Source organism: Panulirus ornatus, chromosome 44, assembly GCF_036320965.1.
Source record: "Panulirus ornatus isolate Po-2019 chromosome 44, ASM3632096v1, whole genome shotgun sequence".
In the NCBI taxonomy this organism is placed as follows: domain Eukaryota; kingdom Metazoa; phylum Arthropoda; class Malacostraca; order Decapoda; family Palinuridae; genus Panulirus; species Panulirus ornatus.
This window is the reverse complement of record NC_092267.1, coordinates 3,064,918-3,091,938: the sequence shown is the minus strand read 5'-3', so window position 1 is coordinate 3,091,938 and position 27,021 is coordinate 3,064,918. Positions and strand designations below refer to the sequence as shown.

Sequence of the window (27,021 nt, the reverse complement as noted above, 5' to 3'; positions counted from 1 at the left end):
TCTCTTGACAATTCTCAATGGAAGATGTGTAAGTGGTTATTGACAGGGTACTGGCATGCACAGAGCTTCAGTCTACGGAGGAACTATGTGGCTTCAGGACTGGTAGAGAATGTTTGGGTTAGGTGTTTGCTTTGATGGATATGTGTCAGAAATACTTAAGAGCATCAAATGGATCAGGTGAAAGCGTATAAGAGGGTTGATGGAAGTGCTGTCTGGAAGGCTTACGAATATATGGCGTTGGGAGGAAAGCTGCTACCAAAAGTGGAGAGGTTTTATCGAGTGAGGAGGATGTGTGTGGGAGTAGGAAGAGAGGAGGATAGGTTCTCCAGATGATGGTGGGTCTGTGGCACGGATGTTTCATATACTTATAATCTGCTTATGGGTAAGGGAAGCACAGAGAGAGAGAGAGAGAGAGAGAGAGAGAGAGAGAGAGAGAGAGAGAGAGAGAGAGAGAGAGAGAGAGAGAGAGAGAGAGAGATTCCTGGAGGTCGAGTCAGATGTTATTTGCAGATGACGTGGTGCTTTTGGCAGATTCGAGTGAGGAACTACAGAAGCTGATGTCTTCGTTTGGGAGAGAGTGGAGGAAGGAGGAAGTTGAGTCTGAAAATGAGAATTTGAACCTAGTTTATTATATCTAGCAATGGAAATAGACAGGTCAGTTGGAGCATGAGTTTGAATGGAGAGAAACGAGAGGAAGTGAGATGTTTTATGCATCTGGAAATAGACGTGGCTGCCAATGGAACCGCAAAAGCTAAACTGAGCCATACGGTAGGTGAGGGGGGGGTTAAGGCCTTAGACCTCTTGAGGAATGTGTAGGAAAAGAGACCAAGGGAGGTCATTATCCGTAAGGTATGTATGGGTATGTTTGATGATACAGTAGTCCCGACGATATTTTGGGAATTTTGGGCAAGGAGGTCATATATCAGAAAAAAAAAATTGAGAAGAGAATGGATTGTTAAAAATAAAACGTTTAAGGACAATATATGCTTCAAGGAAGGTTGATGGAATAAGAAATGACTGGGGGAGAGAGAGAGAGAGAGAGAGAGAGAGAGAGAGAGAGAGAGAGAGAGAGAGAGAGAGAGAGAGAAGCAGGAGTATGTAAAGGAGCCAGCTGAAGTGGTTGTGACGAATGAATGTGGACAAATGGAGAGGATGAGTGAGGAGCGGATGACTAAGAAGCTCCACGTTCCGGAGAGAGCAAGGGAAATGGGGAAACCAAGGACGAGGTGGAAGAATGGACTGAAAGACGCTTTGAGAGCCTGGAGCCTGAACCTGCAAGAGGGTGTGAGGCGTGCACGGGATAAAGTGTACTGGAGCGGTGTGGTATACAGGGCGGTGATGTCCTGTCAGTGGACTGAGCCATGGCTTTTGAAGGTTTGTTGAGCCTGGTTGTGGATAAGAGTATGTAGTTTCGGTGCATTATACATGGCAGCTGAGAGTTGAGGTGAGTGGATAAGGCTATTCCTTCGTCTATTCCTGGCACTAACACGCTATAGCGGCGTCGAACACACACACACACACACACACACACACACACACACACACACACACACATATATATATTTATGTATATATATATATATATATATATATATATATATATATATATATATATATATATATATATATATATATATTTTTTTTTTTTTTTTTTTCTTTTTTTTTTTTTTGCTTTGTCGCTGTCTTCCGCGTTTGCGAGGTAGCGCAAGGACACAGACGAAAGAAATGGCCCAACCCACCCCCATACACATGTATATACTTACGTCCACACACGCAAATATACATACCTACACAGCTTTCCATGGTTTACCCCAGACGCTTCACATGCCCTGATTCAATCCACTGACAGCACGTCAACCCCGGTATACCACATCGATCCAATTCACTCTATTCCTTGCCCTCCTTTCACCCTCCTGCATGTTCAGGCCCCGATCACACAAAATCTTTTTCACTCCATCTTTCCACCTCCAATTTGGTCTCCCACTTCTCCCCGTTCCCGCCACCTCCGACACATATATCCTCTTGGTCAATCTTTCCTCACTCATTCTCTCCATGTGCCCAAACCATTTCAAAACACCCTCTTCTGCTCTCTCAACCACGCTCTTTTTATTTCCACACATCTCTCTTACCCTTACGTTACTTACTCGATCAAACCACCTCACACCACACATTGTCCTCAAACATCTCATTTCCAGCACATCCATCCTCCTGCGCACAACTCTATCCATAGCCCACGCCTCGCAACCATACAACATTGTTGGAACCACTATTCCTTCAAACATACCCATTTTTGCTTTCCGAGATAATGTTCTCGACTTCCACACATTCTTCAAGGCTCTCAGGATTTTCGCTCCCTCCCCCACCCTATGATCCACTTCCGCTTCCATGGTTCCATCCGCTGCCAGATCCACTCCCAGATATCTAAAACACTTTACTTGCTCCAGTTTTGCTCCATTCAAACTTACCTCCCAATTGACTTGACCCTCAACCCTACTGTACCTAATAACCTTGCTCTTATTCACATTTACTCTTAACTTTCTTCTTTCACACACCTTACCAAACTCAGCCACCAGCTTCTGCAGTTTCTCACATGAATCAGCCACCAGCGCTGTATCATCAGCGAACAACAACTGACTCACTTCCCAAGCTCTCTCATCCCCAACAGACTTCATACTTGCCCCTCTTTCCAAAACTGTTGCATTCACCTCCCTAACAACCCCATCCATAAACAAATTAAACAACCATGGAGACATCACACACCCCTGCCGCAAACCTACATTCACTGAGAACCAATCACTTTCCTCTCTTCCTACACGTACACATGCCATACATCCTTCCCACATATTCCCTGCGTGTCGTAGAAGGCGACGAAAAGGGGAGGGAGCGGGGGCTGGAAATCCTCCCCTCTTTTTTTTTTTTTTTTTAATTTTCCAAAAGAGGGAACAGAGGAGGGGGCCAGGTGAGGATATTCCCTCAGAGGCCCAGTCCTCTGTTCTTAACGCTGCCTTGCTAACGCGGGAAAATGGCGAATAGTATGAAAGAAAAGAAAGAATATATATAAACTTTGTGTCAGTGTGTGTGTGTGTGTGTGTGTGTGTGTGTGTGTGTTCTACACACGTATATGTTCTTATCAGTCCTTCAGTGTAATTTTAAGTACAGTATTTCCCTGAAGACACAGGCTACTCTCTCCCGGAGAGCTGCGGCATCTGGTGAGGTAAATCCTTGCCATTATCTCCACGTCCCCAGTGTCTTCCTGACTCTGCTATCACCACCCTACAAGCCTCCAGGTTCTCAGTTCTTTATGACACTTGGTTCCTCAAGTTCGCTGGTGAAGGAAAATAGATGGAATGACGCATGAGGGGGTCAGGTAATGAGCCGATCAGAGTCCAAAAATCACTTTCTTATCTTCTCTTGTTCTCAGATGACGTACGACCTGATCCCACTAGGAGAGGGTTCAAACTCCTTTGTGGTGAAGTTTGAACTGGAGGGTCCATTTTCTGTTTCACTTCATCTATCTCCTATTGCTAGAAATAGATTTCCGGGGTCTTTAAGAGACTAGCAAACGGAGAAACGATAACAATAGAATGTCTTACGACACACACACACACACACACACACACACACACACACACACACACACACACGTAGCAATATGATCGCAAACTCGATCAAAGCTTCGGGAGTTTCAACTCTAAAACTTTACATTAAGGGTACAAGGAGGGGGATGGGAGGGGGGGGGGGGGATTTGCCCCACTTTTACGATCCACTCATTCGCTATACTTCATAAACTATGCATATAACCTTCACAGTTTTTTATTTTTTTTTTTAACACGAGAAAATGCTGTAAGAAGAAAGAAAAACAAAAAAATCTGTACGTAATCAAGCAAGTTAAGGAAAGTCTTTGAACTCTGAATTGATAATTTAGTTTTCATGAGGCGTTGCCCACATGATCTTATTAATACAGGTGAGACTGGTGAGAGACGCGTTCCTGGGGCGAGAATGGAGTTAAGGAGCCTCGGGTATAGGCTGGAGAGAGGATTCAGTACACCTTGAGTCGTCTATGAGGATCTGAAATGTCTATAGGTGGAGGAGGAGTAGGCTGGTGTGTCATTTATATCTGTGCTGTCTGAATAAACGTGAGGGATTTGCCAATGACGTATGGTTATGGAGTGAGGTCTGAAAATAGAGCCATCGGATATTATTGGCTCTTCATTCACCAGGTTCAAGACAGACTAAAACCACAGCTGTGGTGAGAAAGCTGTGGTCAACAGTGTTCGACCCTTCGGTTCGTCATATGCCTTAAAGAGAATCAGTGACAGAAGAAGGTTCGACTAGTTTATGATTCAGTTGTTGGGTCGGACTGTCAAGTCATCATCTGTTGTAATGATGTTCATAATAAGACAAGTTTTCATCACACTTGAAGTAGATTTATATCATACCTTTGTGGTAAAGAAAGAAAACGATAGGAGTGTTGTGTGATGGTTAGTCAATAACTCTCGTAAGTCTATCTGTGTTTTGTTGAACAAGACTTTTTGAACAGGCTGAAAAAGGATAGGGTAATTCCCAAGGCATTATTAGTGTGCTCGGTAGTGTAATTACCAAACCAGTGCTCGCTCATTGAGCTTTATATAAGGGACTTGAGATCTCGAACAAGTATAAATATTCAAGAGCTACGTGTGTAACTCAGTTTTATAAGGCTGTTGTGACCGTTTTATTTGTCAACGAGCACTTACAGAGAATGGAAGGTACAAATTATAATGCGAATTTACATGAAATGTAGTCAGGTCCAACTCCAGTATTTTTCATGTGGCATGAGTTTTGGAACGGGACCTGGTTTCCAGGATGGGGTTTCTCTGCTATGTATTTGATTTTGGTTATTAATTTTTCTAATGCACAGAATTTATATATTCAGGAATATTTTGCTTACAAATACAAGAGAGTTTGTGATATAACACCCAGCAGTGAACAGGAATGTATAAGTCACTTCTATGATTGAACCCACCCTGGGCTCTGTTTTGCTCAGCGTCAACGGATAATGAGGGTAATGCACCATAGATTAATCTATTAACGAATTACTAAGACTTTACGGAAAGATAGATATATCTATATAGACAAAAGCTATAACACGGAATAGAATTATTATAAACGAAGTCGACTTATATAGAAAACGGAGGTTGTATAGGTTAGGAGCAGCTTGGGTTGGTCAATATTTCAGTCTACACGGAATCGCATTAACCCAGTTGTCTGTGTGGGAGATGATGCAACCAGGTTCTGTGAATTAGATACGGCGCCATACAGACTACAGAGTCTCAATGTAGGCCATTCAGGGATATCGTCAAAAGCTGCGAGCCGATTGATGAAGATTTTACACTATTTTCTCTCTTGGTTCGTTTTGCCATTTGCCGTTTTGAGAGAGACATTCTCACACACGTTCATGAAGGAATAGTCATTCACCTGTAGACAGGAGAACATATAGGTCACCCCACACACAGTTCTGTTCACTGGAGATCCCTCTTAACTCCATATCTGTGTAATCATTAGAGATAAGGATGTCCAGCAGGTAGAGAGTCTCATTAGAATATGGGATGGTGTTGCAGTGGCTGAAGCTTTGTAACACTGTCTACTACACTGTTACCCGAAGTCACACCAACGAAAGGATGCAAGGAGAATATGGGATGGTGTTGCAGTTGCTGAAGCTTTGTAACACTGTCTACTACACTGTTACACGAAGTCACACCAACGAAAGGATGCAAGGAGAATATGGGATGGTGTTGCAGTTGCTGAAGCTTTGTAACACTGTCTACTACACTGTTACCCGAAGTCACACCAACGAAAGGATGCAATGAATCTTGAGCACTCTGATGCCAATTTAGGCTGGGATGACCCGTTGTTACCCTGTGTCTCTGGTGTGGTCTAGTTTCATCCACCTGTCCGCTGTATGCTGTTACCCAGTTTTGACTCCTTCACCAATCACGTCATTTCATATAGTCTACCTTATCTAATCACATTTCTACCGCTAACTTGCTAGTAGTTGTATACGTTCTGCCTTATCCAATCACATCTCAACCGCTAACTTGCTAGTAGTTGTATGCGTTCTGCCTTATCCAATCACATCTCAACCGCTAACTTGCTAGTAGTTGTATACGTTCTGCCTTATCCAAACACATCTCTACCGCTAACTTGCTAGTAGTTGTATACGTTCTACCTTATCTAATCACATCTCTACTGCTAACTTGCTAGTAGTTGTATACGTTCTACCTTATCCAATCACGCCTCTACCGCTAACTTGCTAGTAGTTGTATACGTTCTACCTTATCTAATCACGTCTCTACCGCTAACTTGCTAGTAGTTGTATACGTTCTACCTTATCCAATCACGCCTCTACCGCTAACTTGCTAGTATCTGTATACCTGTTCAGTTGTGGTGTGTCCGTGTTCGGTGAAACTGCTAACTAGGTAGTTTGACTGTCGTGCCGATAGTTGGTTTGTTCTAATTCGATACCCAAAGCAATGACATACGTAGTGATATACTTTGATGCACCTACACTAAATGTTAATGTTAATTCCTTTTTATTTCCTTGTTCATCATTCATGTGAGGCACAAACCACAGCACAACTCTTCAGTTGAGTCATTTTATAGTAATACTGGCAATAAAATGTAGTCAGCTTTTTGATGATTCATAGATAGTGAGTAATGAACGAAGAAACTGATATACTTCTCATTTCTAGTTTCTGTATATATTTCATGAGAGGGAAAATAGTTTAATAAACATGAAAAGCATTGTAAGGTTTCCTGTTTTATGTTATCTCCAGATGAGGAGAGCGAGCATATGAGTACACGATGGCAACGGGAATAATGTCCAATGTCCTTCGTCCTTTGTTCAAAAATGTAAAACAAGGCGAATGCACAGATATTTTTTCTTTGTGTGTTCATTGAACGCCTGATCCATTTTCGCCAAGATCCCTACTTCTAGCACACAGAGGCCATTTCAAGGGTAGATTTCTTGAACTAGTTTTACCGAAATGATACTCAAACCTTGGCTAAATGGCAAGGATTTTGATGATTCAACTCTGTTGTCTAGATTCGAGTCTCGGGTGCGCTGCGGTAATGATATTTGGTTGGCCTCCAGGTCAGTATTGTATCAACATAGACACTGTTGATATCTGTGTAGTTTCCACAAGTAGATCTCATCCTTAGGTCATTTCTCACAACGGTTCCATTAATTGCCTCGTTTACCACACAGTCAAGTATTAGATGATCATATTTCCAGTTGGTGTAGCATATTCGATATTCCCAATATCCATGATTCCTCCAATCTAACTCTTTATAGTTTCAGCCTTCCATTATCAATACTTTAACCTATTTGAAAAGTGCGTATCTTACTGTATTCTGTGGTGCGTTGTACTGTATTCTGTGGTGCGTTTTACTGTATTCTGTGGTGCGTTTTACTGTATTCTGTACTGTCCTGATTGTTCCTTCACTGTTATTGTTGTATATGTGTTCTGTATTATTGAAAAAAATTTGTATGATTTTGTATGATATGACCACCACTATTCATTTCTTTCCTACAATTACTCTTCCGGTCTGAAAATGTCTTGGTGTGTCATCTTCCACTATTTTCTTAGAATTTATAGCCACATTTCATCAAGATGGCCTCGCCTTCCCTCCTTCACCCTTTAATTCTCTCCCACTATCATGTCATCCACCTAGGCCGAATAGGTGAGATCTTATCTCTTTAGCGAAATGTGTTTCAACAGCTTCAACAGTGTCAGGCGTGTCTTCCCTAAAAAGACCCCCCCCCCAAGAAATCCAGCTCTTTACCACTTATTTCTAATCCTTCAGCGCTTGTATACTTTCCTCCTGAAAATGATAAAAAGAGGAAAGGTATTAGAATCCATACGTGAGATGGAACTAAGTAAAGAACTGGGAATTCAATCGTGCATCTCAAGTAAGTGGATGACAGTGGTGCTGGGTAGTGAGGTGTCTGAGGACGAGTGAAGCGGGCTGATCGCGTGAGAAATAACATTTTGAGAGTAGACTGTGGGCGAGGGTCGACCGGAAAGGTATTAGTATCCATACGTGAGATGGAACTAAGTAAAGAACTAGGGAATTCAGTCGTGCATCTTCAAGTAAGTGGATGACAGTGGTGCTGGGTAGTGAGATGTCTGAGGACGAGTGAAGCGGGCTGATCGCGTGAGAAATAACATTTTGAGAGTAGACTGTGGGCGAGGGTCGACCAGGGATGTTATGATACGGTCTGTTCATCTGGAGAAAATATGTGAAGAGAAATAGACTCTCCCTCTAGGAGCCAGAGGGAGCGACAGGGAGGATAAAACCAAGGGAGTAATGGAAAGATTGAGTATAGAAGGGATATGTCTATCGGGACCTGAATTATTCAGGAGGGTGAGAGGCGTGATCTGGGTAGAAAGAGATAGGGAGCGATTTCATGTAAGGCGGGCTGGGTGTTGTAAATGGGCCTACCCGAAGGATATGAAGTGGTCATATAAGTCGGCAGCTCAGGCCTTGTATACCATCATATGATCTTTCATGTGGTCTCTGCCACTGGGAATATTCCATGCTGACTTTTTGCCAAAGTCTGCGAAGTACAAGAAAACGAGAATAAGAGATAAATTTGCTATGAGATATATTATTATTATTATTATTATTATTATTATTATTATTATTATTATTAATATTATTATTATCATTATTATTATTATTATTATTATTATTATTATTATTATTATTATTATTGTTATTTCATATTATCATTATTGTTGATATTATTATTATTATTGTTATTATTATTATCATTATTATTATTATTATTATTATTATTATTATTATATTTAGTAGTAGTAGTAGCAGAAGCAGTAGTACTAGTATCAGTACTATCTATACTTATCTGCCGTTTCCTGCGTTAGCGAGGTAGCATCGGGACCAGACGGAGGAAGTCCGCATTCGCTCACATCCATTCTCTACCTGTTATTTACAGTATACCAAAACCAGAGCTCCCTATCTCCAACCTGGCCTTATAGACCCTTTCAAGGTTTTCCCGTGTTACTTCAAATGCACGTCATCCACTGCTTACCACATCGTTCCAGTTCATTCTATCCCGTGCACGCCTCTCACCCTCTTGCATATTTAGACCCGGACAGCTTAAAACTATTCTTCACTCCATCCTTCAATCTTCAGTTTGGTCTCCTCTTTCTCCTTGTCCCCTCCACATCTGACATATACATCATTGTTTCAATCTCTCTTCACTCATTCTCTCCATTTGTTTAAACTATTTCAACACACCCTCTACTGCTCTCTCAACTATACTCTTCTTATTACCTCACCTCTCCCTCACCTTTTTATTACTTACTCGATAAAACCACCTCACACCACATATTGCTCTGAAACATATTATTCTAACACATCTACAGTCCTCCGCACATCCTCACCCTATAGTCCATACTACGCATCAATATAATATTTTCACCCTTCCCATATAACGACCCCTGTTTCCACACATTCCTTAATGTTTCTGGAACTTTCTTCCCCCTCACCCACCCTGTGACACCTCCGCTACCGTGATTCTCTCTGCAGCCATTTTCACTCCTAGTTATTTAAAACATCTCACACCCTCCAGATTTTTTCCGTTCAAGTTAACACACCTACTAATTTGTCCATCTGCCCTGCCCTTGCTTTTATTCACATTCACTCTGAAATTCCTCCTTTCACACACTCTCCCAAACTCAGGCACCAACTTCTACAGTTTTTCACTCAAATCTACAACCACTGATACGTTATCAGCAAACAACATCTGACTTACTTTCTAGGCCCCCTCAACCCCTACAGACTGCATACTCGCCCGTCTTTCAAACACTCTTACATTCCTCTTTCTCACCACCCCATCCATAAACAAATTGAAAAGCCATAGTGACATCAAACACCCCTACTGCAGACCACCTGAAACAACTCATTCTATTCTCTCCCTACTCGTACACACTTGATAAAAACTTCTCACTTCTCGTAGTTTTCCTCACTCATATACATTCGTAAGACCTACCACAAGACATTTGTGATAAACCACATCATATGGTTTCTCCAGATCCATGAATGCCACATGTGGATCTTTCTGTTCCTTTAAAGTATTTCTAAAACATTTTCTTTAAAAGTGACGCTGATCCACACATCTTCTACGACTCCTGAAACCACATTGTTCCTCCCCATTTCTGACGCTCTATACATGCCTTCACTCTTTCAGTCCCCAGTCTCCCATAAAACTTACCAGGTACAATCAACAAACTTAGACCTCTGTAGTTTGAACACTCACCTTTATCTCCTTTGCCTTTATATAATGGTACTGTACATGCATTCCGCCAATCCTCAGGCTTCTCACCATGCTCCATACACATACAAAAAATCCTAACTAGTCAATCAACAACACAGTTACATCCATTCTTAAGAAAACCAGCTGCAATACCTTCCACATTTCTTGCCACATATCATCTTACGCAAGGCTTTCAGTAGCTCATTTCTCTTCACCAAATAGCTTTTCATGACTCTCACTTCGCATACACCCTACATCTGCCACATTTAACAACCCTTCAAAATACTCACTCCATCTCCGCCTCACCTCATTACTACCACGTCCCACGTTTCCATTTGCCACCTCACTGATGTTCCCATTTGTTCACTTGTAGTCATCGCTTTATTTACATTCTTCCAAAACATCTTCTCATTCTCCTTGAAGTTTACTGATACTCGCTCACTCCAACTCTCATTCAACCCTCTTTCTCAACCCCGTGTTCCTTCCTCTTGACCTCTTGACTGGCCTGGACATGAGATTATGTGACGCAAGGGTCGCAAAATATATCTGTTCATTTGCAGGCCACAGTTCCGCCAGATATGATGTGGGGGGGCTTGACGTCACATGAAATTACTTTCATTCATTCATCTCTTTCATTGATTCTTGATTAGCTCATTGAATTGACAAATTAATTTCTAGGCATTATTATGTACTTTATTGAATTCCCTTAATCACAAAGCCCTCGATGATGAGAGTCATTAGTAATTAGAGGTTAGTAATATATTATATTTCTGATGGTACGAGGAGCTAATTACTGTCACACAAGTTATCTAAGAAATTAAGATATTTATTGATGGTGGTGAGAGAGCATTTGCTGAGGTCTGAACATATGATTTTGACGTTTTGTATTAAGTTTATAAACCTCAGTGGTCTCCGTGGTGTGGTGGTTAGCATTCACTGGCCGAACAGGGTCCAGCGTATGAGTTCGAATCCTGGTTGTAGTAGTAGGGTCACAGTCAACCTAGCTGTTCATTCTCTCCTGGGGACTGGTTGAGAAATTGGCTACCTGGCTACGTGTATATATATATATATATATATATATATATATATATATATATATATATATATATTGCTTAACCGCTGTTTTCCGCGTCAGCGAAGTAGCTCCAGGACACAGATGAAGAATGGCCCTTCCACTCACACACACACACACACACACACATATATATATATATATATATATATATATATATATATATATATATATATATTTTCTTTCTTTCTTTCTTTCAAACTATTCGCCATTTCCCGCATTAGCGAGGTAGCGTTAAGAACAGAGGACTGAGCCTTTGAGGGACTACCCTCACCTGGCCCAATTCTCTGTTCCTTCTTTTGGAAAATTAAAAAAAAAACGAGACGGGAGGATTTCCAGCCCCCCGCTCCCTCCCCTTTTAGTCGCCTTCTACGACACGCAGGGAATACGTGGGAAGTACTCTTGCTCCCCTATCCCCAGGGATGATATATATATATATATATATATATATATATATATATATATATATATATATATATATATATATATATATATATATATATATATGTACATATTCATACTTGCTTATCTTAATCCATTCCTGTCGCTACCCCGCCATACAGGAAACAGCATCACTACCCCCTGCTTCAGCGAGGTAGCGCCAGTAAAATAGACAAAAAAGGCCACAGTCGTTCACACTCAGTCTCTATCTGTCATGTGGAACGCCTTGATTAGAGTATTCAGTTGCCCATGCCATCTCGGCTAACATGAAAAAAAAAAGAAATAGAAAAATTACTCGACAAAAAGAAAATGAGAATACAGATGCAGAGTTCGGTAAGGTCGGGTCAGAGAAGGGAAATGGTTTATCGCGATTTCCTGCGCAACGATTCTTTTGGGGGGAATCAAATACTCGTACAGACTCTCTCTCTCTCTCTCTCTCTCTCTCTCTCTCTCTCTCTCTCTCTCTCTCTCTCTCTCTCTCTCTCTCTCAGCTATTCACCCCATCAAAGTGTCTTTGATGGGGTGTCTTGGGGTACCCGCGTTCATCTAATAGACTAAGAAACGAAATGAGGTGTTGAATATGTATTCATTCGTACAACTTTTGACAGAAACGTAGAGTTTCAGTTTTAAAAGAGCCTTAGAATCATGCATTGATTTATCATGTCTTGGCGTCAGGCAATGTGGTTCTGTTACGAGATCAAATTCCATTAATTTTTCTTATATAATGTACCATGGTGTGCGAAACCTTATGTTACGCAATGATAGGTATTTCAGATATTTTTTTTTCTCATTTTCGTAAGCTAAGATGCACGGGCAGGTGAATCCCCCAACTAACGCCACTTCATTAACGATATGGAAGGATGGAGTGAAAAAGATTTTGAGCGATCGGGGCCTGAACATACAGGAGGGTGAAATGCGTGCAAGGAATGGAGTGAATTGGAACGATGTAGTATATATATATATATATATATATATATATATATATATATATATATATATATATATATATATATATAAGACTAAGCCAGGTACCCCATTTTATCGACCAGCCCCTCTTGGAGAATGAACAGGTGGGTGGACTGTGGACCGACTGCCGCGACCCGGATTCGAACTTATAGGGTCTATATCCCGGGCAGCCCATGAATGTCTCACCGTCAGGAACGCCAACTGCTACACCACAGAAGTTTACTGTATCCTTAGTTGTGGATTTGGATACGTGCAACGAAATATTATGTTACGTTATTGCGATACTGTTTCGTGTGAATGTGTGTTACTTCCTTACACAGTACAGTAAGGGAGTATAAAACTCCTGCTGCCTCATCTCTCGAAATTGCTCTACCGTCATACAGCTTCGCAAGCTGTTGCATACAGAAGTCATCTGCAATTCCATCACTTAGCATATTTCATTCATCTGCTACTCTGATGTTTCGGTATTATTTCTGTACGTCTTTTGTGACATCTTTTTTTTTTTTTCATGTTTTATTGTTATGATCTGTCTGCTTGCTTGAAGATTGGTAGGACACATTTCATCCAGCGACCTGGACAGATTATCCGCGCACTTTTAGCATACGTGGAGGAACGTCATCAGGGGTATGACCCTTATATGGGTCATGGTCTTTTCGAAATCTTCTTATGCTTTTTCTACCAGTTTTGTTTAGTGACTCCCAAAACCTTCCCAATCCTCCACACTGGCTAGGTATATCTTGACATCATCTTATACAACCCTTTCCTCCGAATCCTTTTGCCTGATTAGCTGCTCTGTGGTAGACACTTCACGACTCACGAATCTGTGGAAAAGTTTTGGATTATATCCTTCTACGTTCACGATAATCTCTTCCGATTTTCTTCTCTCCAACATTCTTATTCTATTTTGCTTACCGCTCGCTCCCTTACGTCTTTTCAAATGCTGGCAGGCTGTCACGCTGCCTATAACTCCAGTCAGAGGATTTTCCTTGCGCTCTTTTGAATTTGGCATATGATGATAAACCAACCATCTCTCTCTCTCTCTCTCTCTCTCTCTCTCTCTCTCTCTCTCTCTCTCTCTCTCTCTCTCCCCCTAAGCGTTGAGGACAGACCACCTCGATTGGACCTTAGGTATGTGTGGTCCGTAAGTCTATGTAACTCTCTGTGACTATTTAACTCTCTCTCTCTCTCTCTCTCTCTCTCTCTCTCTCTCTCTCTCTCTCTCTCTCTCTCTCTCCCTAAGCGTTGAGGACAGACCACCTCGATTGGACCTTAGGTATGTGTGGTCCGTAAGTCTATGTAACTCTCTGTGACTATTTAACTCTCTCTCTCTCTCTCTCTCTCTCTCTCTCTCTCTCTCTCTCTCTCTCTCTCTCTCTCTCTCTCTCTTTTCTGACATTTCTTCTTTATTTACAGCTCAAGGCACTCATGTTTTTATTCTCTTTAATGTAGGCTTCACAGAACCATCCACTACAATGATCTTTATTGTAGCTAAGAAACTCTATTTTCCAATTTACATATTCAAATTGCCTAGCCCTGTTTACATACGACGGCTGTTTCTTCGCTCTGAGTGTGATTTTCTCTAATGTTTATATATATATATATATATATATATATATATATATATATATATATATATATATATATATATATATATATATATATACCCTCATTTACCACGTAATCAAATTCAAGCATTATGAGTTATCAGTTTCCTCTAATTCCATTGTGCTTAGTGATTTGTTGGTTAAGTAGATTTTTTTGTGTTCCCGTGTTCATTCTATACCCTGGTGTTCCCATGAGAATCCACGTTCCCTTAGTTCATTTCTTAATGCTCTTCATCCCTCAACATCGTGGATTTACCATTTCTAAGGAGTGTATCTCACCGCTTACTGATAAGTTTGAGAGCTGAGTCATTATTTCGTACATTTACGCTTTCTGTGATGTACTACTTTAATAGGTCATGAACAAAATTTTCCTGACATTTGATACCCTGTCTTAATAAGAGAGTGAAATCCATTTTCCTTTGTCTTCTCTTATCCTCCTTATTATCAGCATCCCTCTGGAGAGATTAGGTCACATCTTATCCCTTTGGTAAAGTTTGTTTCCACTGCCTTAACAGTATCAGGCTTGCTCTCCCTAATACGGTCCTTGAACTTAATTCATTTTTCCATTTGCACCTATGCTATCCACGTTTGCACACGTCACTCCCTGTTTGCCATTTGCATCAGGGTATGTATTTGACCTCTATGAGGTAGTGAGGAAGCTGCTCTGTTCCCAAGTCTCTTTTGATGTTTCCCGTTGCTTGTCTTCTGACAGCATTTTCTATATCTCCCTTGTTCTTCTTTCGACTTCACCTCTGATACGCATTCCAACTGAAGGCCTCCTTGCCTACAAGTTTATCATTTTCTTCTTTTCTCTTTTTCGCCTGTTTAAGTACGTCTTCGATAAAGTAACCTTAATGAAGGTAATCATTACTGGTCGTCCCCTTATAGTTCAATTACAATTAATAATTTTTCATGTTTATTTCCTCATTTTGAATATTGATCGCATTTGGTATGTCTGTGACCTCTGCTAAATCTTTTGACCAGTAGTTATTCTGTCATTCTTTAAACTTTCAATTTTCATTCCCTCTTCACCTATTTCCCATAACGCTCAATGTTTTGATGCAATCTACATGATTGGTAGTTCACCATAATTGACTAATTAGCTTCCATATCTCTGTTTTTCTACTAAAATCTACATTTTCACTAACCTCCACTATTACTGAAGACTCATGTTCATTCTAACCCTACCTATCATAGTACCCATATATGACCTCCTCAGATTTTCCTGGTTTTGAGAGTGGATTCTACCCATCTCAGAGACTTCTGTTCTGAACAATTCCATTCGAAGATCTGTCCCAGTTGCATTCTCAGAACATCCTCCTGAACTCTGCCTCAGAATCATTCTCACTATATGCGCTTTCATCTGGTTATAACCCCTCTGGATTCCTTCCTATTCCTTGAAAGTGATGATGGGATCTTAAATGTATTTCTCAGTCCCCCTAATTTGTTCATCCATATTCTAATCCTTCATGAGTGATTTCTATGATGCTTTAGCTCATTTCATCCACCTGTTGCAATGCCTGATCCTCTTTCTCTGTTATCGACAATAGTTTCAACACCCATTATAATGCCAGGTGGTTCATCCCTTAATTCTACTTGGGTAGTTTGCTTTTCCAATGGAGAGCCACCAGATTTTCCTTATTTCTCCTCACAGAGAAATAAGCTTCTCCTCACAGACCTAGTTAGAACGGTTCGACACTCTTTCCTATATTGTTTTTCTATATAGAAATTCTAGACAGCCTAAAGCAGCGCTGTTTCTAAGCTGCAGCATAAAAGATTTTATATCAAATATCTTTTTGTTTCTAAATTAAAGCATAAGACAGATGAAAGACCACAGGAAATTTCAGGCAAACCCTCGTTACCTCCAGAGGCATTTAAATTGTCAGTGCCAAGCTCAGGCTACAAAAATAAAGAATTTAATTAAAAAGTTGATTTAAACAGAGTCAGTAGACATGGCTGATTAGTGGTACACTTACGTATTACTAACATGAAATATATTCTCATTCACTTCGCTATTATTGTGTGTGTGTGTGTGTGTGTCTGTGTGTGTGTGTGTGTGTGTGTGTGTGTGTGTGTGTGTGTGAAAATATGTTCTTGCAATGTGCGGGGAGGGAGTTTTACATTCGTGGGGCCCCATCTCTTTAACCATCTCTACTACAACTTTTTATACTTCTCTGCATATGTTCTCTGCATCTGTTATTCTATCAGTTACTTCATCCCATTCATCCACTAATCTTATGCCATAAAACTATTTCTTCACACTCCTTTCTGACAAGTTTCTTCTTCTGTTTCATGTTACTGCCTCTGGCTGCTTTCTTCCTGCATATCTCGAAGGACTGTTCACTATCTACATCACCAATCTGATCTAAAAGCTTAAAGGTTGAACTTAGTCACCCCTCACTTTTCTCTCTTCCATGATGGGCGAACTGAATGCCTTTGGCCTTTTCTTGTCATTCAACTTTCGTATATCCGGTAGCATGTTTGTTGATCTCCTCTGGACCTTCTCTAATACTTACTTCTCTGTGCTCCCTGAAGCGAAGTGCGCAAATCTGATAAACATGGTCGAGTATTGGCATAATTGATTATTTTTTTTCACTATTTACCAGAAGACAGTCTGTCTTCGTCACTTCATTCTTCTAATGTGGTACTCTAATAACAGGTTAGATTCGGGGGGTCACCTCCTAAGTCCCTCTCACACACAGATTCCAACAGCTTCTTTCCTGCTTGATAGCATTCGTATTTACGTCTTCTGTCATTGTGTCTCATCCCAATTGACTGAATTTACTCGAGCTGAATTTCGTCAACCATGTATCAAATCAAGTTCTGAAGCTGTCTTTAGCCCCTTTGTAGGTGAATGCAATCCTCCTCGCTTTTCACTTGTTTCCTGACGTTTGTGTCATCTTCAAACACATTTAAGTTCGAGTCCGTAACTTTTGGTGAGTCAGCCACATAGATCAAGAAGAGTAATGTTGCTGCTGCAGAACCCTATGGCACTCCACTGATGACGTCAGTGTCCTCAAACATGCGTCCCTTCTTCCCCATCACTATGATAATCTATCAGTCGAGGGAGCCTTCCCTTTAATCCCACCAGCGATCCACGTTCTTGATCAGCCTTTCATGTGGTGCTGTGTCAAATGCTTTCTGGTTTCCTAGATACAAACAATCCACCATTTCTTTACTGTAGTCTTGAATGGAACTCTCTTTTCCATAGAAATCTAAGAGTTTTGTTCCTCAATACCACTTGGTCCCTCACTTAGATAAATTGTCCCTGGTAAGAAGTCTTTCATTGGCTTCCAGATTATCTTTTCCAGTGCCTTATAGACCACACTCGCCAAGGAGACCAGTCTGTCGTTCAGCCCCTCCTCCTGGTCCCCTTTCACATAAACAGATATGATGTTTAACGCCATCTTATTCCCCCTGTGAAATCCTCACGGTCTAGTAGACTTTGTTTCCACAGCTCAAACAATATAAGATACATTTTTCCCTCATGTGATCTTCAGGATCCAGCTCTTTGCCATTTACCTCCAATTCATTTGCATTTGTATACAATACTTTCAGTCTGACATTACCTTCGCGTAATGTTCCTGACCTGGCGTCCTGACCTGGGTCACTGGCGCTCTTGCCTCATTTGGTGTCTCCCATTTTTTGTTTTCTGACCATGTCTTACCTTTATCCTCTTTCCTGTTCCCTAGTTCCGTTTTATTGGTTGACTACTTCAAGGTATTCAAATATAAGTACATTTCAGTGATGCCAGGTTTTAGTTATTATATAGTATTGATAATGATATTTCAGTCTAATTATGATATAGGTAACTGCTTAGACCTAATTAACACAGTTACTTTGCAATATTTCGCCCTAGTCTTGTAGTTTACTATGTCCTGCTACTTATCAAATTCTTTGGTAATATTAAGGCAATATTTCACGCAGCTAAGCATCCTTTGCGGGGTTGGGAGAGTGGAAGCAAAACATTGAGCAACAATATCGTTACTGGATATGAATCATGAAGCCAGATACAGCGTGTTAACTACTACATGGCTTGCTTCTGTGACATTCCTGTACACGGCATTAGATTCTCTTGTTTTTCTCTCTGAGTTTAAGGAAGTAAATTGCCCCCAAAACTCATCTGGTGCTCAGGTCCCTGCAGTAATTAAGACCGTCCGCTGGTGGTATGCGATAAGCCGGATCGTAGATAGGGTTAGTGTGTGCTTCTATTGTCGACTTTAAACACATTTGGCATTTGCTGCCCCAGCGCACCATAGTACATTCGCCCCTATTAGTAGCAACAAGAAGAAGTTCTTATCTCTCTAGTTCAGGGCCCCTAAGAGATACAATGCACAATCCTTAATCAAACCTAGCAGTAGGTACAATCTTAAATATACTTTCATGCCTCCTGCATTCCAGGTATCTTTCGATTCAGGACGCCCATATTTCTTCCAGTATTTCGAAGTTCACTAAATGCCGATAACTACGCGACTCTGACGTTGTGTGACCAAGTCCACGACAACAACGGGAGCTGTGAGACCTTACATGTTATCAATATTGAAGCCATGTTTACCATCAAAATCTTAACATCTACATGCAGGAAAAAAGTAGCAGATTTAGGTAATGAATACTACATGTGTTTACACCCTGGGCAATACTGCCGTGTCGAAATTCTGGAAAGGATAATGACGTTCTGGCAACTATGATCGAAATATGGCTCGAACATTTAGAGGATTACTTTCAAATTTCCCCCGTGAACAAATGGATCGTCATTCTGCAAATCAGTTTCCAAACTTTTTTGTTTTCCCTGTCCTTTGTTTCCAGACATTTTTGCACCTGATGGCTGGAGTTCCATCAATTCAGTGTGTGTGTGTGTGTGCCTCATATATTATCCCTCTCCCCCCACAGGCAACCCTTAATCCCTCATTGGTCACAGGATACATAACCTGGTAATTTTGCCGATCTCGCGCGCGCGTGGATGTCTGTAATGCTATTTGGCATTATCCCCTAACGAGATGGAACAAATATTTGTATTTCACGCGCAGAGTGAAACACCCACTTTTCAGTGGAGGAAATGTGGCAGAAGCGTGCGATACTGAACGTCCCTCGTGTCACTCATAGACACAGAGCAAACCCAACAGTAAACCTAAGGGAGGTAACGAGCAACGAAGTACGTGCAAGGTACGTTCATCCCTCCTCTCTCTCTTGGTCGCCGACGTCGGTCAACACCTGCAGCTTTAGGAGGAGAGCTATTTGGAGACTCTGTCCATGAGAATATACATCAGGCGCTCAGCCCAGACGAGAACAAAGCATCAGGATGGTTGAAGTAAAACGTACATATGCACTGTGGTGGGTAGCGTGGAGGAGGAGGAGGAGGAGGAGGAGGAGGAGGAGGAGGAGGAGGGATTCTTTGTGATCTAATGTCCTCTCATTATCACACGTGCTGCTTATTATCGCGGCTGGGAATAATGTCTGGGTTATTCGGGTCCACAAAACTCTGGAGCTTTCGGCCTCTGTGTCTTTGTGTGTGTGTGTGTGTGTGTGTGTGTGTGTGTGTGTGTGTGTGTGTGTGTGTGTGTGTGAAGCTTCTTTACTGAGTAATCCATGCTTTTTAGCCATATTTTTGTCAGTGTTATCTGAGACAGTATGGAAAAATAAATGTCCTAGCTAAGTTCCTCTCATGAACGCTATATAAGCCTAAGCCAGTTACCCAATCCCTAGGGAAGGATGAACAGCTGGGTTGACTGTGGATCAACTACTGTAAACAAGATTCGAACCTAGGTCCGTAATTGCGTCACGGTCTGTAACTCTAACAGCTACACCACAGAGGTCAAGTTTCAATAATTAGACTTGAGGTTTTCAGACATTCTTAAACTGAGAAATATTTTACATATATATGATATGGGAGGAAAAGTCTGATGGCTGCTTACACCTGGGGATAGGGGAGAAAGAATACTTCCCACGTATTCCCTGCGTGTCGTAGAAGGCGACTAAAAGGGAAGGGAGCGGGGGGCTGGAAATCCTCCCCTCTCATTTTTTTTTTTTTTTTTTTTTTTTTTTTTTAATTTTCCAAAAGAAGGAACAGAGAAGGGGGCCAGGTGAGGATATTCCCTCAAAGGCCCAGTCCTCTGTTCTTAACGCTACCTCGCTATCGCGGGAAATGGCGAATAGTATGAAAAAAAAAAAAAAAAGAATATATGATATAGCTCTCGCTAATCAAAAGTCCAAACATTTTTTCCTAAGTTATTCTGAGTCTTTTGGAAAGATTTGAAATAGAAGCTCTATGCCGAAATGTATCTATATTTTGGTTTAAAGATAATTGGTTCTTAGTCTTTAATGTCTTTAGATTGTGTTAAGATAAATGTCTTATATGGAGCACTGTCAAATACATTGTTAAGGCCATAGCAATTAAACTGTGCATGACATGGATTGGTCTGGATTCAAAGTGCTTTTCCTTACTGAGATTGTTGAAAACTAAAATGAAACAGTCTGGAAACAGAAAGTGCAACTTACCGAACGTTCAGTCACTGTAGGACTGCTTCAGAGGCCATAAGTCTATCGTTCGGGACAGCATTAGTAAAGTATAGAGGGTGTGATGTATAGCATCGGTAGCCGAGACATCACGATGTGTTTATACAGAACGGGGCGGATTCGATCCCTAGGAGCGGGTGTTCGGCCACCTCAGCCACACGAAGGTTAGAAGACATAGCCACCAGTTACACAGCAGTTCTTGCTCTATGTCCCAACTTCACCTTGGTGGAGATAGCATGGTCTTTAATCCATCGTGGAGCCAATGGCGTGACTAATATGTCGATAGGAGGACAAAGGTTCATACACCATGAGTCGGATTCGAACCCGAAGAGAGGCGTTTGGCCACCTTAGCCACACGTAGGTTAAGGCATAGTCTCCAATTACCTATTGTCCCATATTTGGTGGCGCGATTCTCTCTCTCTCTCTCTCTCTCTCTCTCTCTCTCTCTCTCTCTCTCTCTCAGGCAGCCAACATGTCTTGTCTCAACAAACTGGCTGAATTCTCTCTCTCTCTCTCTCTCTCTCTCTCTCTCTCTCTCTCTCTCTCTCAGGCAGCCAACATGTCTTGTCTCAACAAACTGGCTGAATTCTCTCTCTCTCTCTCTCTCTCTCTCTCTCTCTCTCTCTCTCTCTCTCTCTCTCTCTCTCTCTATCTCTCTCATCCATATAGATCTGTTCAAAAGGGAAAATATAATATATGAGGCAAAAGGATTGGCTTAAATCCCTCTATATGGATGATGTGGGTTTGAAGCTTTCTCGTTATTCATTCTTAAAGATCTAGATGAAGATATCAACCACCCTAGACTAGGGGTCCCCAACCTGGGTTACATGTACACCCAGCGGTACATTTGCATTTCTCAAGGTGGTACATACATACGGGTCTGAGAGTATAACCATGGTGTACACTTTTGTACTACAGTGTACACCATGAGTAATGTACAACATGAATATAGATCACCCTCGTTACAAATCAGTACAAAATCCCTATATTGTCTCTTACAGATTTCATAATGAAATACTATAAAGTCAATATAATTTCATCCATTGTTGAATCGTGATTATTAGGCTTACATGGGAACCGGTCGTAATGCCCAAGAGCTACAGAGTAACAAGAGGGTTAGGAGCCCATGTTCTAGATCGATATGGCCATTCTCCCAGCACTCCACAGTTTGTGTTTCCCTGTAACCCTTTGCGTTATGGACTCAAACTTTCTCCCCGATCTTGTTCACGTGAACGCTACCGTTAGCTTCTCTTCTTTTCACTTCACATCCTCCTCCAAGTGTCGACTCTAACCGCTAATGACGGCACCATAGTAGAGATAGATTATCTGACATATTATTGTCCTACTTTGGGAAGGTCACTGCCTTTCCTTGGGTGGTTGTTACAAAGATATAGACATGTCTCCTTTCCCTTCAAGACTCTGTCCTCGTCCAGTCCACAATTAAACCACTTGTAAGAGTCCATACCAAGAGGAAAGGACGTGGAAGAGAGTGGTAATTATCTTCCACAATTAAACCACTCCTAAGAGTCCATAGGAAGAGGAAAGGAAATGGAAGAGAGTGTTATTTACCTTAAGAATTCATAAACTGTTAATTTTTGAGTAAATCTTTGGTGAAAACTATTATTTCCGTTCAAATAACACAGTTCCTTATCGTGGTGTTCTAGTTTCGACATTTGGGAGTAGTGCTGTGTCGTTGATATTTACGACTAATTTACGAATGATTATAAATAATGACTAATCCTCAGTACGTTCTTAAGGGTGACTAACCACTGGGTAATCACTCGTGATTTCATCTAATGAATCAAACCATTTAACGCTTACCAGCCTAACGACAGGTGACATCCAATCAATGACCTTAGGTATGACAAACTGTCATTCAACCCATGATTAACTATAAGTATCTACAAGTGACTCATATTAAAGGTAGAATTACTTGAGTGTAATCATGAGTGAGTACGAACCAGTGACTCGCAAACTCACAAGCATGACATTACCAATGAATATGATTACCACCCACCCGCGAGGAACTAAGTATTAATGCATTGTCTGTAATTCCTGTTGATGACAGGAACTTGCAGTGACTTATTTCACTGTGTACTATCCAGTAACAATGTACTTTCCCCTCTCGGCAGTACCTGTGGTGACAGTGACTGGTGTGTGGGGAGGTTCGGCAGCTCTGCCCTGCGAGGTGTCTCACCCACCAGAAGATTCCATATACCTTCTGCTCTGGTTCCGGGACCAAATGACCAGGCCCATATACAGGTGAGTTACCCCCCATCCTTACTCACCGAGAGCTGACAAGAGAAAATGGCAGAGTTTAAGAAGAAGGGGCTGAAAAAGAGGGCAAATGAGAGTTGGGCTGTGTCATTGACAGTAAGTTATAGAGAGAATGAATTGTTTTGGAAGGATGTAAACATTGAAACAATTGGAACATCGGTAAAGGAGACAAATAGGGAATTGGGAGCAGACAATGTGATAAGGTGGAGGGAAGATGGAGGGAATATTTTGAAGGACTGTTGAATGTGTTTGATGATAGGTTGGCAGAGATAGATGATGTGGGTCGGGGACATATGCGAAGTGAGTCATGGAAAGTGGTTGGGTCAAAAGAGTACTGTTGGTGATAGCCTTGCGTAAGAAGAGATGTGACGATGTGGCTGAAGTTGGCGGTATTGCAGTAGACTTTCTTAAGAAAGGGGGGTCACTGCTCGTGATTGGTTAGGTAGGATTTTTAATGTAGGCATGGATCATGTGGAGGTGCTTGAGAATAGGCAGAATGCCTGTTTAGTTGCGCTGTTTAAAACCAAGGGGAACAAAGATGAGTGTTCACAGTACATAGGTATAAGTCTGTTGAGTGTACATAGTAAACAAAATGGAGGAGTGGTGATTGAGAGGATGGTGGTATGTAAAGGGCATCAGGCTGTAGGAAAAACAATGTGGTTTTAGGGATGGTAGAGCTCGCGTGTGAATTAGATGTTTGCTTTGAAGAATGTATTCTGGATCTGGAGAAAGCAGATGATAAGGTAGAGATAGATGCTTTGTGGAAGCTTGTGCGAATATATAGAGTGGAAGGAAAGCTATTAGAGCAAGTAAGGAGTCTTAATCAAGAGGGTAAGGCATGTATGCGAATAGGTAGAGAGGAGGGTGAGTGGTTCTGAGTGAAAGTGGGTCTGTGGTAGGGGTGTTTGATGTCACCGTGGCTGTTTAATCTTTTTCTGGATGGGGTGGTAAGGGAGGAAAATACAATGGTCTTTGAGAGATATATATGTTGTACTTTATACAATTATAAATGAATTTTGGAGATTTACATGTAAAACATGAAACACTTATTGCCCATTTACCGGTGCATATAACATAAATGTAACTGAGAGCACTGAAAGAATGTAAAATAACCTTTTATCTGTTATTTGTTGAACAAAATATGTAATGTGCATGATACAGATGTAATTCAGTGTTCTACCTACAAATCATATAACTGGTAATTTGTGCTTTGTTGGAGCACACATCACTGTCTGCCCTTTGTAGTCTGTCCTCACACCTAGTACACCTTAATCTGGTATTTTCTATACATGAAACAATGGTTCCTTTAGTTATACTTAACAACCTTGCAAGGTTGTGCAGATAAGACCTCCCTGCCGATGCTTCAGTCGTTCAATTCTCACTATATCTCGCTCGAGATGTTCTCCAACAACGTTAATAGTAAGAACTGTCGAGATGTTCTCCAACAGCGTTAATAGTAAGAACTGTCGAGATGTTCTCCAACAACGTTAATAGTAAGAACTGCCGAGATGTTCTCCAACAACGTTAATAGTAAGAACTGTCGAGATGTTCTCCAACAACGTTAATAGTAAGAACTGCGGAGATGTTCTCCAACAGCGTTAATAGTAAGAACTGCCGAGATGTTCTCCAACAACGTTAATAGTAAGAACTGTCGAGATGTTCTCCACAACGTTATTAGTAAGAACTGTCGAGATGTTCTCCAACACGGGTATTAGTAAGAACTGTCGAGATGTTCTCCAACAACGTTAATAGTAAGAACTGTCGAGATGTTCTCCAACAGCGTTAATAGTAAGAACTGTCGAGATGTTCTCCACAACGTTATTAGTAAGAACTGTCGAGATGTTCTCCAACAACGTTAATAGTAAGAACTGTCGAGATGTTCTCCAACAAGGGTATTAGTAAGAACTGTCGAGATGTTCTCCAACAACGTTAATAGTAAGAACTGCGGAGATGTTCTCCAACAACGTTATTAGTAAGAACTGTCGAGATGTTCTCCAACAACGTTAATAGTAAGAACTGCGGAGATGTTCTCCAACAAGGGTATTAGTAAGAACTGTCGAGATGTTCTCCAACAACGTTAATAACAAGAACTGTCGAGATGTTCTCCACAACGTTATTAGTAAGAACTGTCGAGATGTTCTCCACAACGTTATTAGTAAGAACTGTCGAGATGTTCTCCAACACGGGTATTAGTAAGAACTGTCGAGATGTTCTCCAACAGCGTTAATAGTAAGAACTGCGGAGATGTTCTCCAACAGCGTTAATAGTAAGAACTGCGAGATGTTCTCCAACAAGGGTATTAGTAAGAACTGTCGAGATGTTCTCCAACACGGGTATTAGTAAGAACTGCCGAGATGTTCTCCAACAGCGTTAATAGTAAGAACTGTCGAGATGTTCTCCACAACGTTATTAGTAAGAACTGCCGAGATGTTCTCCAACAAGGGTATTAGTAAGAACTGCCGAGATGTTCTCCAACAAGGGTATTAGTAAGAACTGTCGAGATGTTCTCCACAACGTTATTAGTAAGAACTGTCGAGATGTTCTCCAACACGGGTATTAGTAAGAACTGTCGAGATGTTCTCCACAACGTTATTAGTAAGAACTGTCGAGATGTTCTCCAACACGGGTATTAGTAAGAACTGTCGAGATGTTCTCCAACAAGGGTATTAGTAAGAACTGTCGAGATGTTCTCCAACAGCGTTAATAGTAAGAACTGCGGAGATGTTCTCCAACAAGGGTATTAGTAAGAACTGTCGAGATGTTCTCCAACAACGTTAATAGTAAGAACTGTCGAGATGTTCTCCAACAGCGTTAATAGTAAGAACTGCGGAGATGTTCTCCAACAGCGTTAATAGTAAGAACTGTCGAGATGTTCTCCAACAAGGGTATTAGTAAGAACTGTCGAGATGTTCTCCAACAGCGTTAATAGTAAGAACTGTCGAGATGTTCTCCAACAAGGGTATTAGTAAGAACTGTCGAGATGTTCTCCAACAAGGGTATTAGTAAGAACTGCCGAGATGTTCTCCAACAAGGGTATTAGTTATTAAGAACTGCCGAGATGTTCTCCAACAGCGTTAATAGTAAGAACTGCGGAGATGTTCTCCAACAGCGTTAATAGTAAGAACTGCCGAGATGTTCTCCAACAACGTTAATAGTAAGAACTGCGAGATGTTCTCCAACAAGGGTATTAGTAAGAACTGCCGAGATGTTCTCCAACAAGGGTATTAGTAAGAACTGTCGAGATGTTCTCCAACACGGGTATTAGTAAGAACTGTCGAGATGTTCTCCAACACGGGTATTAGTAAGAACTGTCGAGATGTTCTCCAACAAGGGTATTAGTAAGAACTGTCGAGATGTTCTCCAACAAGGGTATTAGTAAGAACTGTCGAGATGTTCTCCAACAGCGTTAATAGTAAGAACTGTCGAGATGTTCTCCAACAACGTTATTAGTAAGAACTGTCGAGATGTTCTCCAACACGGGTATTAGTAAGAACTGCCGAGATGTTCTCCAACAAGGGTATTAGTAAGAACTGTCGAGATGTTCTCCAACAAGGGTATTAGTAAGAACTGCCGAGATGTTCTCCAACAGCGTTAATAGTAAGAACTGTCGAGATGTTCTCCACAACGTTATTAGTAAGAACTGTCGAGATGTTCTCCAACAAGGGTATTAGTAAGAACTGCCGAGATGTTCTCCAACAGCGTTAATAGTAAGAACTGCGGAGATGTTCTCCAACAAGGGTATTAGTAAGAACTGTCGAGATGTTCTCCAACACGGGTATTAGTAAGAACTGTCGAGATGTTCTCCAACAACGTTATTAGTAAGAACTGCC

At 41.2% G+C, this 27,021-nt stretch overlaps 1 protein-coding gene across 2 annotated transcripts in view; it reads left to right on the top strand.

Moving 5' to 3' along the window:
- The window catches only part of LOC139762671 (uncharacterized), a 177,728-nt gene that overhangs the window by 21,335 nt on the left and 129,372 nt on the right, over positions 1 to 27,021 (top strand). For both annotated transcript variants that reach the window (XM_071687627.1, XM_071687625.1), the window contains exon 3: positions 23,047 to 23,176. In XM_071687627.1, the coding sequence (XP_071543728.1) occupies positions 23,047 to 23,176 (130 nt within the window). The remainder of the gene's footprint in view (positions 1 to 23,046; positions 23,177 to 27,021) is intronic.